Source organism: Protopterus annectens, chromosome 6.part0, assembly GCF_019279795.1.
Source record: "Protopterus annectens isolate FY-2018-M chromosome 6.part0, PAN1.0, whole genome shotgun sequence".
Taxonomy (NCBI): Eukaryota; Metazoa; Chordata; order Ceratodontiformes; family Protopteridae; genus Protopterus; species Protopterus annectens.
Window position 1 is genome coordinate 927,890,707 of NC_056737.1, and position 14,916 is coordinate 927,905,622.

Sequence of the window (14,916 nt, forward strand, 5' to 3'; positions counted from 1 at the left end):
TCTGTGATGGTGTTTTCAGCAGAGATGATAGTGAATAGTGTTCTATTAGCAGAGATGTGTTTTGGGGAAAAGAGCTGTAGTTTAGTTTGTGTTTAGAAGCAGTTGTCAATTATTTTGTTATGTTTCTGATTCTATCAATAGGTTGTTGTGTAAGCTCTTGGAGTTTAGAGAAAGATTTGACAGGTCAGATTACAGCTGAGTCATCAACGTATTGAATTAGGGTATCATTTTTTGTCGAGGTATATAGATCATTGATGAATATGTTGAAAAGTATAGGGCCTAGTATAGATCCTTGTGGAACACAAATAATAACTGGCAAAAACGTGGAGAAATAATTTTCCCATTTTTCCGTTTCACTGCTTGTACTCTGTTTGATAGGTAGCTATGAAACCACTGTAGTGAAGGCTTGGTGAGCCCTAAGGAGAGGAGTTTATATAAGAGTTTCTGGCTGGAGACAGTACCAAAAGCTTTTGATAAGTCTAGAAAGATGGTGACATTTCTTTAGGAGTTAACAGTATTAACAAATTTCAGCAATGCAGTAATTGTGCTGTGATGATGATGATGACAATGAAAGTGATGTTGGGTCAAATACAGAAGCTGGTCCTCTATTAGATAGTTAAGTTGCTTCTGAATAGATTTTTCAAATATTTTTGATAGGAGAGATAGAATGGTAGTTGGCCTAACGTTTGAAATGTCTGCATTAATTATATCCTTGTGCAGTGGAATAATGAATTATTTTTTTCATGGGGAGGGGACTTTACTTTCAGATATGGATATATTTATCAGAATTTAAACTGGATATGCAATAGCCTCAGCTGCTGTTTTAAGATATTCACCAAGTAAAATGTCATGGGTGGCTGCAATAGACTAATTCTTTGAGGTATTTTTTTATGCTATTTGTGAGAACTGCTTGGAAGGAGAAATGATGACGGAGGTTATTTTATTGAGTAGGGACCTCAAGAGTTTGATTAGTCCCCTGGTCTGTATAAAATGGGTATTGAGTTGGTTGGGTATGGTATCATTTTGTTTTTGTGTGTTTGGTGTTGACTGTATAGCCAGTCATGGATTTAACAGTTTATTGTCTGACACTCAGGATGGTTTTGGATTATTATGGTGTGTGTTTTGATTTTTGAGTAGTAGGTGTTCTTATCTTTGATGATAAGTTTTTTTGCTAGGTTTCTTAGTTGTCTATATGCTAGTAGAGTAGGAGTGGTTTATTTTTTGTCCGGGCTTTCCATGCTCTGTCCCTCTGTTTCACGAGTTGTTTAGTTGCCAAGGATAAGCATGCATCAGGGTTGGCTCTGACTCTTTTCATTTTGATGGGGGTTGGTATGTTTGGAACACCTACAAAGATTTTGTTGAACTTAGAGACAGCATCATCATGGGGGGAGTCTTTACTGAGTCCCAGTTAAGGAGATGTAGTCTACTAATAAAAGTATCTTCATGAAAAGCAGTGATTTATTACCAGGCTGTAATCATGTGTTTTGAAGCTGTTGCTTTGGTACCTTATGGTCTAGGTTGGTAAGTGATCACCTAGGCTGTCTGACAGAGCTCCATGGGATGATATTTTATTTGGAGAGAATGTTAGTATCCAGTTGATAACACTGCATGTAGGCAGTTTGACTTGGAAACTGTTGCTGCTTTACAGTTTTTTTTAAAGATTTTATGCACGTTCTCTTATGTATTTTTCTGTAAAATGTAATATTGCTTGTGATAATTTTGTATATATTTCTAATGTAATCTGCAATAGCATTAACTGTTTGATGTCAGACCAACTTTGTATAAAATTTGCTGTCTTTGCTATGTTGCCTGGATAATGGCAGTAAAGGGTCTTGTACCAGACCACCCAGTCTCTTAATGAATGTTAACTAACTAGGAACTTCCTACATGAAATACAAACATACCAGTGAACATCTTAGCTCAAGAAATCTGGACATAGCCTAAAATAATCTCGGACAAAGGCCCAAAAATAAGAACAGATTTTAAATATTACCATCAGCTTAAAAAGTTACTAGAATAAAAGTATTGGTGTTAGCATGCATTTTCTATAGGACATGAAGTCTGAAACGCAAATGTATGTCATTATTTAGTGACTTCAATCTCCTGTGATTTTTGCCAGAAAACCATAAATTTTATGCGGAACTGACCAAACCAATGAGGAAAAAATCTGGATGTTCTGCAAAAATCTGGACAGTTTAGAGGTATGAATGCAGACTACAGTGTGTATATATATATATATATATATATATATATATATATATATATATATATATATATATATATATATATATATATATATATATATATATATCATTAAGACTGTAGCAGCTGGACTGACTGATAACTGATTTGAATGTGTTTTTATTTTAAATGTTGTGATGAGTCAGAATGCATTTGGTTAGTGATGTCACTGAAGCTGAGCCATGCAATTTAAACAAACATTACTGCTGCAAAAAGTCATAAATAAGAGCATAGTCTCTAGATGCTTTCTGTATCCCAGCACAAACAACTGCAGAACTCAGTGGGATCATAGCAAGTAAGGATTTCAGCCTTTGCCTTGAAGGTCATATAGGTTCATAGGTTCATAGGATGATACTAGGCTATTGGCCCGGAGGCCCTTATAAGACTAGCCAAGAATTTCACCCATGTTTCCTCAAAGTCAGCACCTGTTTCCCCTGTCCAGCAGGGACACAGGTGGGATTCCAGGGGTGTATTTTCTGTTTCCCATCCAGTCGTCCAGAGAGCTATAGAGGTACTCTGCTTGACATGGAGAGGGAATATATTCCACAGATGAGGGAGCCTTTGGGACAGAAATCTATCCCACCAACAAGTTCTTTTAATGTCACAGACCAGGTTAAGGCCTTGCATGTGGGTTGCGTGAGTGGAGTTTGACTTATTGCTATGCAGCAACTCCATCAAGGCTAGGCCTGAGATGGCTTTGTATGCCAGACAGAGGTCACCTCTGAGCAGAGGGATAAGGTTTTTAGTCTATCTGTATTGGATAGGTGTTTGAGACCCTGGATTTTCCTGGTCAGGAACCTCTGTGGTCTCTCCAGCTGCTGCGTGTGCTTGCCAAGGTACATGCTGAAGGGAACACTGTACTCAGTAATGGGTCTGATAAGGGAGGAGTACATAGATGTTATGACCTCCTTGTTCCTGAATGAAATACCCTTATTTATAAGGGGGGCCATGTAGAAAGCCTTCTGTACAACAGAGGCAATGTGGTGGTCAAAAGTCAGGTTGCTATCAGCCTGGGTGCCCAAGTCCGTCATGACTGATGGCATGCTTAGTGCATTGTTCATAATGTGATAATTAGTGGGGATGCTATTTTCCACAAAGGGGATAATGATGCATTTCTTGGCATTCAGTTTGAGGCCAAGCTTCTGGCACCAGTCATTAGTTTGGGTAAGGACCTCTTGGATGATGTTCACATCACTAGGGGAATTTAAGACAGCACCCAGCTTGCAGTCGTCTGAAAACTTGGTCAGGCACAGATCACTGTTTTTTGCTTGCACCTCAGAAAAGTAGATCTCAAATAGTAGAGGCCCCAACACCGATCCCTTGGGTACACTGCTCGTACCAGGTCTATTACTAGAGGTGGCTTCCCCTATTTTGACTGAGTGGGTTCTATCAGTGAGCCACTTAGCTACCCATCTGGAAACATATGGGTTGATGCCTAGCTGGGCAAGTTTATCTATTATGCCCAAGTGGGGAATAGTGTCGAAGGCTTTGGCTAGGTCAAGGTAGGCAGTGTGCACTGTCTTCCCCTTGTTCATGGATTTGGTGACTGTTTCAAAGAAGTCAAAAAGGTTTAACAGGCATGATCTCCATTTGACAAAACCAAACTGTTTGTTGTCAAGCATTTGGAGGTTTCCAATGTACTTTTTTATAAGGTCCATGATAATGTGTTCCATGACCTTGCAGATCAGGCTAGTTAGGCTGATGGGCCTATAATTGCCTGGGTCAGTAGATGCTCCACCTTTGTGTATAGGGATGACAGTAGCTAACCTCCATTCAGCTGGGATGAAGCCAATGCTCAGGCTTTGGTTGAATAGGGTGCCTAATGGAGCTGAGAGGTCATGCCTGAGTTCATGTAGGATACAGCCATGGATGTTATCAGGTCCCATGGAGACTGTATTTTTTTGTCTTTGAGAGAGCATTAAAGACCTGCTCCCTGATGATGAGGGAAGGGGGGGGGGGCAGGTGCTGGGGATGTCCTGTTTTACTGATGGGGGACAGGGGGGTAAAGTTTTCACTGAACCGGCCAGCAGGTTGACTATGTCTGTGGCATTTGTGTATATGGTGGTATTGACCACCAGTTCAGAGCGATTTGGGTGTTACAAATATTACATTCATGTACAATCATATTCTGCCTGTTATGGACTCGAAACTAGGACCTATTACTCATAAGGCCATAACACTACCCATGTAGCTAGATGGATATCACATCTTTGCTTGCTAATGGAGCTTCCATCCAGTTTTCAAGGTCTACATTGCCCTACTTCCTTCTTCAAGTCTGTTCATTTCTTCAAAAAAAAAATAATTTTTCCAATTCAAATGGTCTCTAAAGGCAGCTACAAAACAGCATAACATACAAAGCAAAATATGTCTTCTTATCTGTATTTATATTTAGCCAGCCCATCAATAGTACCCCACTCCCATCACCACTGGGCAAAATCAGTTCAGCAAACATTAAGCCATCCCCACAAGTAATACGCCAAGTATAACACAGAAGCCAACTCAGCACATATGTGTTAATGGCTTAGCTACTGACTCACTATGTCATACCTTCCTTTCCTCATTTAGCACTTGTTTATATAAAGGAATGCTGAGCTGATTATCGTCTGTGTATGTAATTAAGGCATAGAAATGCACATGCACGCATGTACACACACACACACACACACACACACACACACACACACACACACACACACACACACACACACACACATTTTTTCTCATACAAACCTTTTTGAAAGAGATATGGTTGTTGATTGGGAAAGCCTGTTTCAGTAAAAGCAACTTTGTGAAAAACTGCAGGTAAGAGTCTAAAATTAAAACTTTTTGTGATACGGGTTTAAAAAGACAGAATTTTGTGTGTTATGGGGGTGCACTGCCATAAAAAAATGAAATCTAGCTCCACAGAAAGGCCAGTCACTAGTGGAGACATTCAGGGTTTGGTGTTGGGCTGCTCATGCCTGTCACCTACTTCTCTGAAGTCAATGCTAATGTCAAAGGCTTCTGCCTGACCATATTCACAGATGATTGCACATTAGGTGTAGTCATTGAATCCTCCCAAGACACAAACATTCTCCAAGATGACCTGACACAAACTAACAACACAGTCATACTAACTGCTAAGCAGTGCTTAATAGTATCCTTTGGTAAGACAACCACCCCTGCAAATTGCTACATTGATGATATACCCCTAAGATTAGAACTAGTAGCCAGGGATTTAGGAATGTATATAGACAACAACTTGTCTTTTGACCATTATATATTTACAGTAGTAAGAAAATCCTTCCATTTTGAACAGCTTATAAGCAAGGGAATGGTTTCCAGGCCCAAAGATATCATTGTTGTGTTGTGCTCTACCCTCATAAGAGCAGTTAATATAAAGTGCATCCTTTGGCATGTAGCTGGCCAGGCATATGCAACAACTATAGCATCTACAGAGGTTCCTTACAAAAACAATATATGGTATAGAAAACAAGTCCTATGCAGTGCAGCTCAGAGCAAAGTACTTATACTGGGTATCTTACATGCTCTTGGGAGGAGTCCTATGTCTAGTCTGCAAACTACTATGGCTGCAATATAAGTAGGATATGTTGGAGAGATAGGTGTGTGTCTCATGGGCTGCCCCTACTCTGAAACAAGATTCCCTTCCATGTGAAGCAAAGTTCTTCTCTGCACTTATTCAAGTGAAACTTGGATCTGTAGATGGGGAATCTCAAATTTACCCCAGGCTTGGCCATTTTGTCTCTGTAGAGAGAAGAAACTTGTAAATGCTTAACCTCCCATGCCCATGTTTATATATCACCCACATAACTTATGAGACCAATACCTTTCTAATATCACTGGAAATTATGGCTAGGCTTATAAAGGCCCTTTTAGGGTTGATAGCCTATTATTCTCCTATGATCATGTGATATCCTGCATGCAGATGACATCACAATAAGTACCATCTTAGGTATTACAGTTACTTCTCAAGTAGTACTAGTTCAGCATCATGTTGGCATGTTTCTCAAAATGGTGTTTCACTGAAACTTTGATTGCATAGTTACCTTTTGAAAGATGATAGCCACTTTGGACTGATGGACATCCCATAAGGCATTTGTACATTTCTGACACTCTCTACTTCTTTTCAGCAAGATTATAACATAGCATTTAGCTGTTCTAGTCATTCTGTCTGTAAGGTCACTGTAGCAATCAGATGCAACTCATAAGAGATTGAGAGAGCAAGTCTCCCTATATATGAATTCTAATATAGTGTGCACACCATTTTATTATGTTTTCCCGAAGGTCTTGTCTCCCATCTTTCTCCCTGCAAACATGAAGTCTTCAGAACTGCACACAGAACCTAAGCTGTTATTTTAGTTTATCAACTGCCTTATATATATAAATAGTATCTTTTTATTTTCTGCCAGTGAAGAGCAGTTCTCTACATGTCCCAATTACCACTAGACTTCCTTGCTGCTTTATTATTTCTTAATAACCTTTGAGTCATCTTGTATGATTATTCCTGAGTTTCCTTTTCTCATTTGTTTTTGCAAAAGTTTTTTCTTCAGTTATGTACTCTTTTTACTGAATACTTGTTTCGTTCATCCATTATCTTGCTTTATTGCACTAACTTTAACCTACCATGTCTTAAAACTTTCCTTATCTTCTTGTTGTATCATGTGTCTTCTCATCTTTTATCACCTAGTTCACAGTGCATATCATTGTGTCATCATAAATATTTAAACCCGAGTAACAAATAATTAGTAGTATGCAAATACACAAATGTCTAGGCTATGTGATACCTATTTTCAAGAAAAACAATGTTAGAAATATACACTACTAAATGATGAATATTACATTTCAGTTCAAAAAAGGAATCGTCATTCAGAATATGTGGGTCAGTTGTTGCACTAAACTACCATTTTCTTTAGGTTAATTATCTAGAATAATTTTCATTCTACAGTAGTATTTGGGAAGTAATTTATTTCATTAAATCAACGGCCTGACAAATTCTTAGACTGAATAGTAATAAACATTCACCATGATGGATGAGAGTTGTTAATTAACTTAATGTGACATTTATAAACATTATGCAAGTGTGACATGTTGGAATAATGTACCAGTGTGTTCAGAAAGGTTGTTCTACACCAACTATTGAGTTAGATTTTGGAGTTTGGTCTGATTTTCCTGCTGTTGTGCTGTATATTTCTACATTTTAGCTGCATAACACTGCCTATATTCACAGGAAATTTAGTAAGAAACAATTAATATGTTGCATTTTTTTGATTAGATGTGCATCGACCCTTCAATTTCTGTGGCATTAGGTGATAAGCCTCCACCGCTTTATCTTTGTGAAGAATGCAGTCAGAGGATTGCTGGGTGAGTATATTAAAATTAACAAAGTCTGTAGAGTAAAGAAATCTTAAGTGATATAACACTGCATAACTGTTTAACATACCACTCCATTCAAGTTTTCTGTTTGTGTGCCTTTACTCACTCATGTTCAGTGCCCATCAGGGAGCGGCCGCAGTGGTGCAGCGGTTAACATTGGAGCCTCACAGCAAGAGGTTCTCCAGTTTGATCCTTGGCTGGGGTGCCTTCTTTGCAGAGTCTGCAAGTCCTCCCTGTGGTTGTGCGGGTTTCCTCCGGGTGCTCTGGTTTCCTCTCACATCCCAAAGACATGCTGTAGGTGGATTGGATACTCTAAATTGGCCCTAGGTATGAGTGCATGCATGTGTGTGTCTTTCATGGAAGGTTGGGCACCAGGCTGGCAACTTGACACCGTAAAACTCTCCTGCCAGTCATGAGCAGACAGGTGATCCACTGTGGTGACCCCTAACCAGGAAAAGCTTAAAGAAGAAGAAGTACAGTGTCCCATCAAATGGTGTCAGCATGGTAGATCTGTCAATCATCTACTTTCCTCCAGAAATATTACAGTGTCCTAGTGTCTTACAGGTCCTTCCTGATCACTCTCATCTTGCACATTTCATTAGCTTTCTGTATTTTGCTCATAATCCAATTACATATTCACTCTTTCAGTGATCCTGTTTTATTTCCTCAGTAGTCTGAAGATCTGTCCTATTAATGATAGTCATCTTATTTTCCCTGTTAAAATCCAGGTCCTGTCTTACCCCTTAATTTCCTTGTGTTATTTTTATAAAAAAAGGAAAACTGCAATGAAGAGTTAGAATTCATTAGTAGTGGAATATCTCTTCCTTCCCATTTCTTCATGAGAAGTTTCAACAAATGATTATTGTATGTAAGATTTGAAATCCACTTTTGCATCTTTGCATATCTGAAAAAATGATGTATTTGCCTCTCCCTACCCTCTAAAACATTTCACTGTGCTAGTTGTATTACACGTAAGGGCGGCTCATGCTATTGGATTGCAGGACTGCAGCCCTCCCCAGCTGTAAAAGAAAATAAAAATAAAAACGAAATAAAACAAATGCAAGTCCTGGAACTTCGGGCATGCATGCAATCCGGACTGCTGGTGAGATAGTCTGGATTAGGAAGACAGTATTCGACAGCAGATATCCCAGAAGTAGCTTGCTCTGAATTTGCTTTTGCTGCACGAATTCTGGGCTTTTGTTGTTTTACTGCAAGGAATGTAACAAAGGGACTCCTTAGGACTTTGAAGCTGATTCAGGGTGTGTGTGTGTGTGTGTGTGTGTGTGTGTGTGTGTGTGTGTGTGTGTGTGTGTGTGTGTGTGTGTGTGTAATGCCCCAGTTAAATACACCTGGTGGCTAGAGAGAAACTCATGAAATATACCCGATGGCTAGACTCAAACTCTGTACCTTGGGACCAGGTAGCAAGAGCCTGAATTCCCTACCCACCACCACTTGTGAAATTTCTGTCTCATATTTTTGTTCTTGTGAAATTTTTGCCTCATATTTTTCTTCTTTTCCTCATAAATCTGTGGTTTTCTAGATTTTGAATTCACTAAATAATGACAGGCATTTGAATTTCAGACTTTATATTCTTCAGAAAGTACATGGTAACACAAAACCTTTTATTCTAGCAATTTTCTGTTTATAAGATCAATATTTGAAATTTGTCCCTATTTTTGGGGCTGTATTCCCCCATTATTGGCTTTGTCCAGGTTTTGTGTAATAAGAGGTTGAGAGCTATGGTGAGAACTGAATTCACTGAATATGTTTAGGGGCTGTATTCCCCCATTATTGGCTTTGTCTAGGTGTTTTGTGCTAAGAGGTTGAGAGCTATGGTGAGAACTGAATTCACTAAATGATAGCCATTTAAGTTTCAGTCTACCTGTCTTTTAAGAAAAAGCTGATTTGGCATAGTGGTATGTTGCTCTGACTGTAGAGCACAGGGTCCTGGTTTCAAAACTTGCAGTGAAATGCATGGTGGTTAACACAGCATTTTATTCTAGCAACTTTCCAAGATTATACAAACAATGTTTAAAAGGTGTCCCTAGTTTTTTGGCTTTTGCCCCCCCCAATAAATTGTGGCCTTTTTTCAGATTACTTCTGCTTCAAAGTTGAGAGATACAGTTGAGTGTCATTTAGATAATACAAGGAGCTGAGAGCTTGAAGAGAAGTTTAGTGCTGCTTATGCTGAGTCTGCTTGCATTGTTAATAGCACAACAGTTAGTGTACTTGCTTTTGATGCAGAAGGCTGTAGGCTCTACTCCCACATTATATAGATGCATTGCTGATACTGTACTGTGTTGTACTTTTAAAGAGGGTGGATGCTGCAGTCCTGAGAATGTCCTCTTTGGTGAATATACCTACTAACCATGAACATGTTATCAGTTTGCCATCCATTCCCTATTACAATGTTACTAGCTTATTATTTCTGTAATATAACATAGGCAGTTTATTCCTCAAGGGTAACAGGCACTTTATTTGTAGATGAAACAATAAAATATAAAGTTGTTTGCTAGCAGCAACCTCTTCATTAGTTATAGATCTCTGTAATGTGGAATTATTTAGATGACTTTTACTTCTGCAGAGATTGTGCATATTTATTGATAGTGGTGGATTGTAGAAGTTTGAGTAGACTTTTATGATGGAAATGTTCTGAATTGGGCAGTTTTGTCATTATTGGTGTATGCATTTTGTTTCATTGTTTACTGGAAAAATGTTCAAAACAATTTTAAAATGCCCTCTATCAACTGTACTGTATTATACAAGGAATATAATTTAATACGATCAGGAAGGTGTATCAAAGAACACGTATGTTTCCTGTGCAAGGGGCCTATGATTTGAAAACAGCCCAGAGTTAATCTTTATCTGCCACTGGCCAAATATAGTTTCTTTTAATGTGGGTTTCAATGCTGTTTCAATGAATGTGAGTTTCAAGGGCAAAGAAGTTTAAATGCTAAGTCTATTTTCATTGTGAGACTGCATTGCTATGTTTAGCAGATGTCTATTAGTGTTTGTGCTATAAAATGTAAAATAAAACTTTGAAATGAAACCCATATAATTGTGGAAGTAAAGCAGAATGCACATTACAATGTTTATGATAAATGGAGCAAAATAGCCAAGTAATGGGACATTAGAATAGCTGCAGGGGGGAGGCCTCATTCAGCCATGATTTTGTGAGGGGGGAAGGGCAGCAAACACAGACAGCCCTGGCTGAACTATACCTCTTAACTGTCCAGAGTTTTGCAGAATTAATAGATTTTTGCTTCTTATATTTGGTTTGTTCCTCATAAAAGTTGTGTTTTTCTGGCAAATCATTTAGTAATGAAGTCACTAAATAATGACAGGCATTCAGTTTCAGACTTCATACCCTTCAGAAAAATGCATGCTAAAGCAAGACCCGTTATTCTGTCAACTGTCTAAGTTTATACAAGAGCAATTTTTAATAATGTTTGTATGTTCCCCCAATATATTTGGCCTTGTCCAGATTTCCTGCATTAAGAGGTTGAGAGGTACGTGCAATTAAATTGCTTTATAGAATTAGGTATATGCAAACCTCTCAACTGTGCCCAATTTTGGCTCAAAATGTTGCTCTTTCCCTAATAATACCTCCACAAAATGGCAAATTTGGAAGAAAACATGGAGGGTTTACAATTAATAAATAATTGTAATGATCAGAGTTATAAATTACTTTTAATTTCAGAAATACAAGTAGATTCTCTTATTCTGTCAGCTGCTCAAGTTAACAGTACTAATATTAAAAAAGTGTCCCTTCTTTGACAGGATCCCAGCTGTATTGTGTGGCTATTTTATATTTTTGCATCAGATTTCATAAAATTGTGGTTTTATGGCAAATTACTGGAAAATCATTAAAGATTGAAGTTAGAAAATAATGACAGACATTTGAGTTTCAGATTTCATACCCTTCAGAAAATTCATACTAATGCCAGACCTACTATTCTATTATCTTTCTAAGTTTATAAGAGTAATATTTAAAAATTGTCCTTATTTTTGGGCCTTTGTCCCACTTCTGTTTATAGCTTTGTCCAGAGTTCTTGCTCTGAGGCTGAGATGTATGACAAATGTGTCACAGCCATCACCATCAGCCAGAGACATTTCAAATTGTGACATAATTGTTTCATCCCACTCCCCCACGTAGTGACTCTGGATGTGTCCAAGCAAGGCAAGGAGCAGTTATTCAGTGTAAGTGTGCAGAGTATCCCCCATTCAAGGCAGACACAAGTACTACAGTGGCTTTTCATCTGTCCTTGATTTTGCAGAATGTTCTGGTTTTCTGTCATATTTTTATACTATTGATTTATGCTTCTTCTTATTTAGAAAATGCATGTTGTTACAGTGCCTGTTGCTCTGTGTTTAAGTAGCAATGTTTTAATGACCATGAGGTAAGCTTGTCTGAGACTGTAAGATGCAAGTAAGCTTTAATAAGCATACTATTAAAGAATTACCAACATTGAAAACCCTTTTTGTTGTTGCCATGCAGAGAATATTTACATAACTAGATAGCATATAAGCTTTAGGTATTGAAATGCATATGACAGTATTTGTAATAAAGGACAGGATTACAGTTTTCAGAAGCTCATTAGATTTGTTGGAGACTTAGTCATCTTTGCAGGATATCATGTGCGGTCCATAACCTGTGCAGTAATCCTTTAAGCAATTTATCTTGAGCTTGTTTGCTGTTAATTTTTTACTTTGATCATGTTTTCCCCATGAAACAAGTAGATAGTTGTTGTCAGAGAGCAGGTCTTTTTTGGACAAGAAACATTTTTACAAGTGGGGGTATCACAGAAATTGCTACTTTCAACATGTTACTTGGTACTTTTATAAAGCTGAATATAAATTATAATTAGAACTGCAGTGCAAGGAGAAGTGGTTTGAGTTGAGTGCTGCTTGTTTTTTTATACTTGATTTTCACTGACATTTCAGTAATATATTTAAAAAGTAATTTATTTTTTCATGCCTTACAACCTTTTTGTTTCCATCTAGATATTAAGTAAGCTGTCATGTAGCCAATGCATTGAAATTTTTTTTCTTCTACAATTCATTTTGTCTTGATTGGACTCTCCTAATGATGGTTTTGGCACCCAGGGCAGTGAATTTAAAGTCCCAGTTTTGTGTTTTTAGCATAGCTCCACCCCTTTCTAGTCGGCCACACCCCTCCCATTGGTCCCACCCATTCAGCTGTATCCTGCATTCCTCCCCCTTTGATTTGAAGTCATCAGCCGCCACTGATTACATGACACACCTATCCCTTCTTTCAGGGATATAGACCAAGTCAAGCTGAAATCTTCATATTCTAATTTGACACTTCTTGCTGTCTTAGTAATAGAGAGTGCATTCAGACATATGGGTGGAATTTACAGGCATTTACAGTGAAGCTGTACAATACTTGTATAAGGAACCATTATTGTGCAGAGTGAGATATGCTATTTGTAGACGTATATCTACCTGATAGCACTTATGAAAAACATCCCTGCTCAGCTCAGATATGCTAAGTAGCAGTAAGAGGAGTAAATAGTATAGCTTTCCTGAAAAGCTGTAGAGTAGAGGAGAAAATCCAAAATGCAGACACTTCTCAGTAGTGTACAGTGGACTGAGCTCTTGCAGTATAAAATTATATGAAGTCATGAATACAAATTTAAGAACTGAGGCTTAGTGAAGCATTCAGAATATTGGTACATAGTTCAGATTTTTTCATATTATAGTGCCTAACACTACAACATGCCATGATTTGCAACTTTCAAATACAGTGTCCAAATAATTTTGCTGGTGTGATCATAATGATAACTAAAATAAAAATGCAGGGTAATGAAATAAAAATGAGACACTGGTACTTTTCTGCCTTTTTGTTGAAAAGAGAGGAATTTAAGGAATGGGTATTGGAAATAAATCAGGACTTCTTAGAGAAGAGTGGGATAAAATTAAAGTGGAGTTTAAAAATAGGGTGGAAATAAAAGTACGAGAGATATGGTTAAGAAGTAACAAGAATTATTCAGAGAGACTGACAAATGTTCAAGTATTACAGAATAGGGGGAATCTGACAGAACAAGAAGAGGAGCAACTGCAGAAAGCTAAGCAGAAATTAAAGGATTACCTCAATAAGGGTCTATATCACTTCAACAAAACGGCAGAAGTTTGAACACCATATGTTCGAACTTCTAACCTCGAAGTGCAAAACCATTGAAGGCTTAGAACAGCAATTTTTTTCCCAGGGAAAAAAATCGCTGTTCCAAGAAACACACACACAACACAAGCACACCAAAAAAACAGCAATCCACACACATACACTTAAAATCCTGCATCTACCCCTACACTAAACTGTACATACACTACTATCTATCCACTTACCTTAACCCAAACCCAAACCATAACCCTAAGGTCCGTCACTATCGCACACTCACCTGATCCGTGCCATAACCCTAACTCACCTATCCTGCCCTAACCCTAAAGTCTGTCACTATCGCACACCCACCTCACCCACATCCCTAACCCTAACTCATGCCCTAACCCTAACGTCCACACAATCTCACACTTACCTGAACCCAACCCGTAACTTTCCACCACGGTGCTGAAAATTGTGAAGCCACAGAAATGGCCACGGGGTTCCACTGCTTAGCGATAATCAGTTTTTGAACTTCACAGTTTGAACATATGGTATTCGAACTGCTGAAGTTTCGATGAACTGATAGGAACCCCCTCAATAATATTCTTGAGATTAGAAAGATTGCTGTCAAGCAACTGTTTTTGATAATAAGGCCAGAGCACAAAAACTTTTAGAGCAATGACTCGGGCAACAAAAAGTAGAAAGGGTTGTCGCCAAGCTTATGGAACCTATTACAAGGAAGATAACAAGAAATCCTGTAAAGGTACTAGAAATATTTTGGAAATTTTATAAAAGTCTGTATAAAGCAGAGAAAATCATGTAGCCACAGCTTGCAGCATCAAAAAGGGTAGAAAGAAAGTATATAGGACAGTTGGAAACAAGGGTGTAGCCAGGTATACTGATACTCTTTGTACTCGACTGCGTACATTTTTTTATGAGCATCATATTAACATGCGGCTTTTTTCAGGTCATATTACGTCTACAGTTGTCTAAATGAATACTTTTCACAACAAGTACAATATTGCCAATCTAAAAACAATATTTTTAATAGTTTTAGGAGGAACAGCTGAAAATGTTACTTACATTTATTAAGTGATTGGAGGGCAGCATTTTGAGAGATGTGTCCATTTTTAAGAAAAAAGTGTCTGGGTGGTGGGCAGTAGCATAAAGAGCTTGTGATT

The 14,916-nt window shown here is 38.0% G+C and overlaps 1 protein-coding gene across 1 annotated transcript in view; it reads left to right on the top strand.

Annotated features, from left to right (window-relative positions):
- The window catches only part of UNC79 (unc-79 homolog, NALCN channel complex subunit), a 1,772,232-nt gene that overhangs the window by 266,342 nt on the left and 1,490,974 nt on the right, over nucleotides 1-14,916 (top strand). Inside the window, exon 8 of the mRNA XM_044074575.1 lies at nucleotides 7,514-7,602. Within this exon, the coding sequence (XP_043930510.1) occupies nucleotides 7,514-7,602 (89 nt within the window). The remainder of the gene's footprint in view (nucleotides 1-7,513; nucleotides 7,603-14,916) is intronic.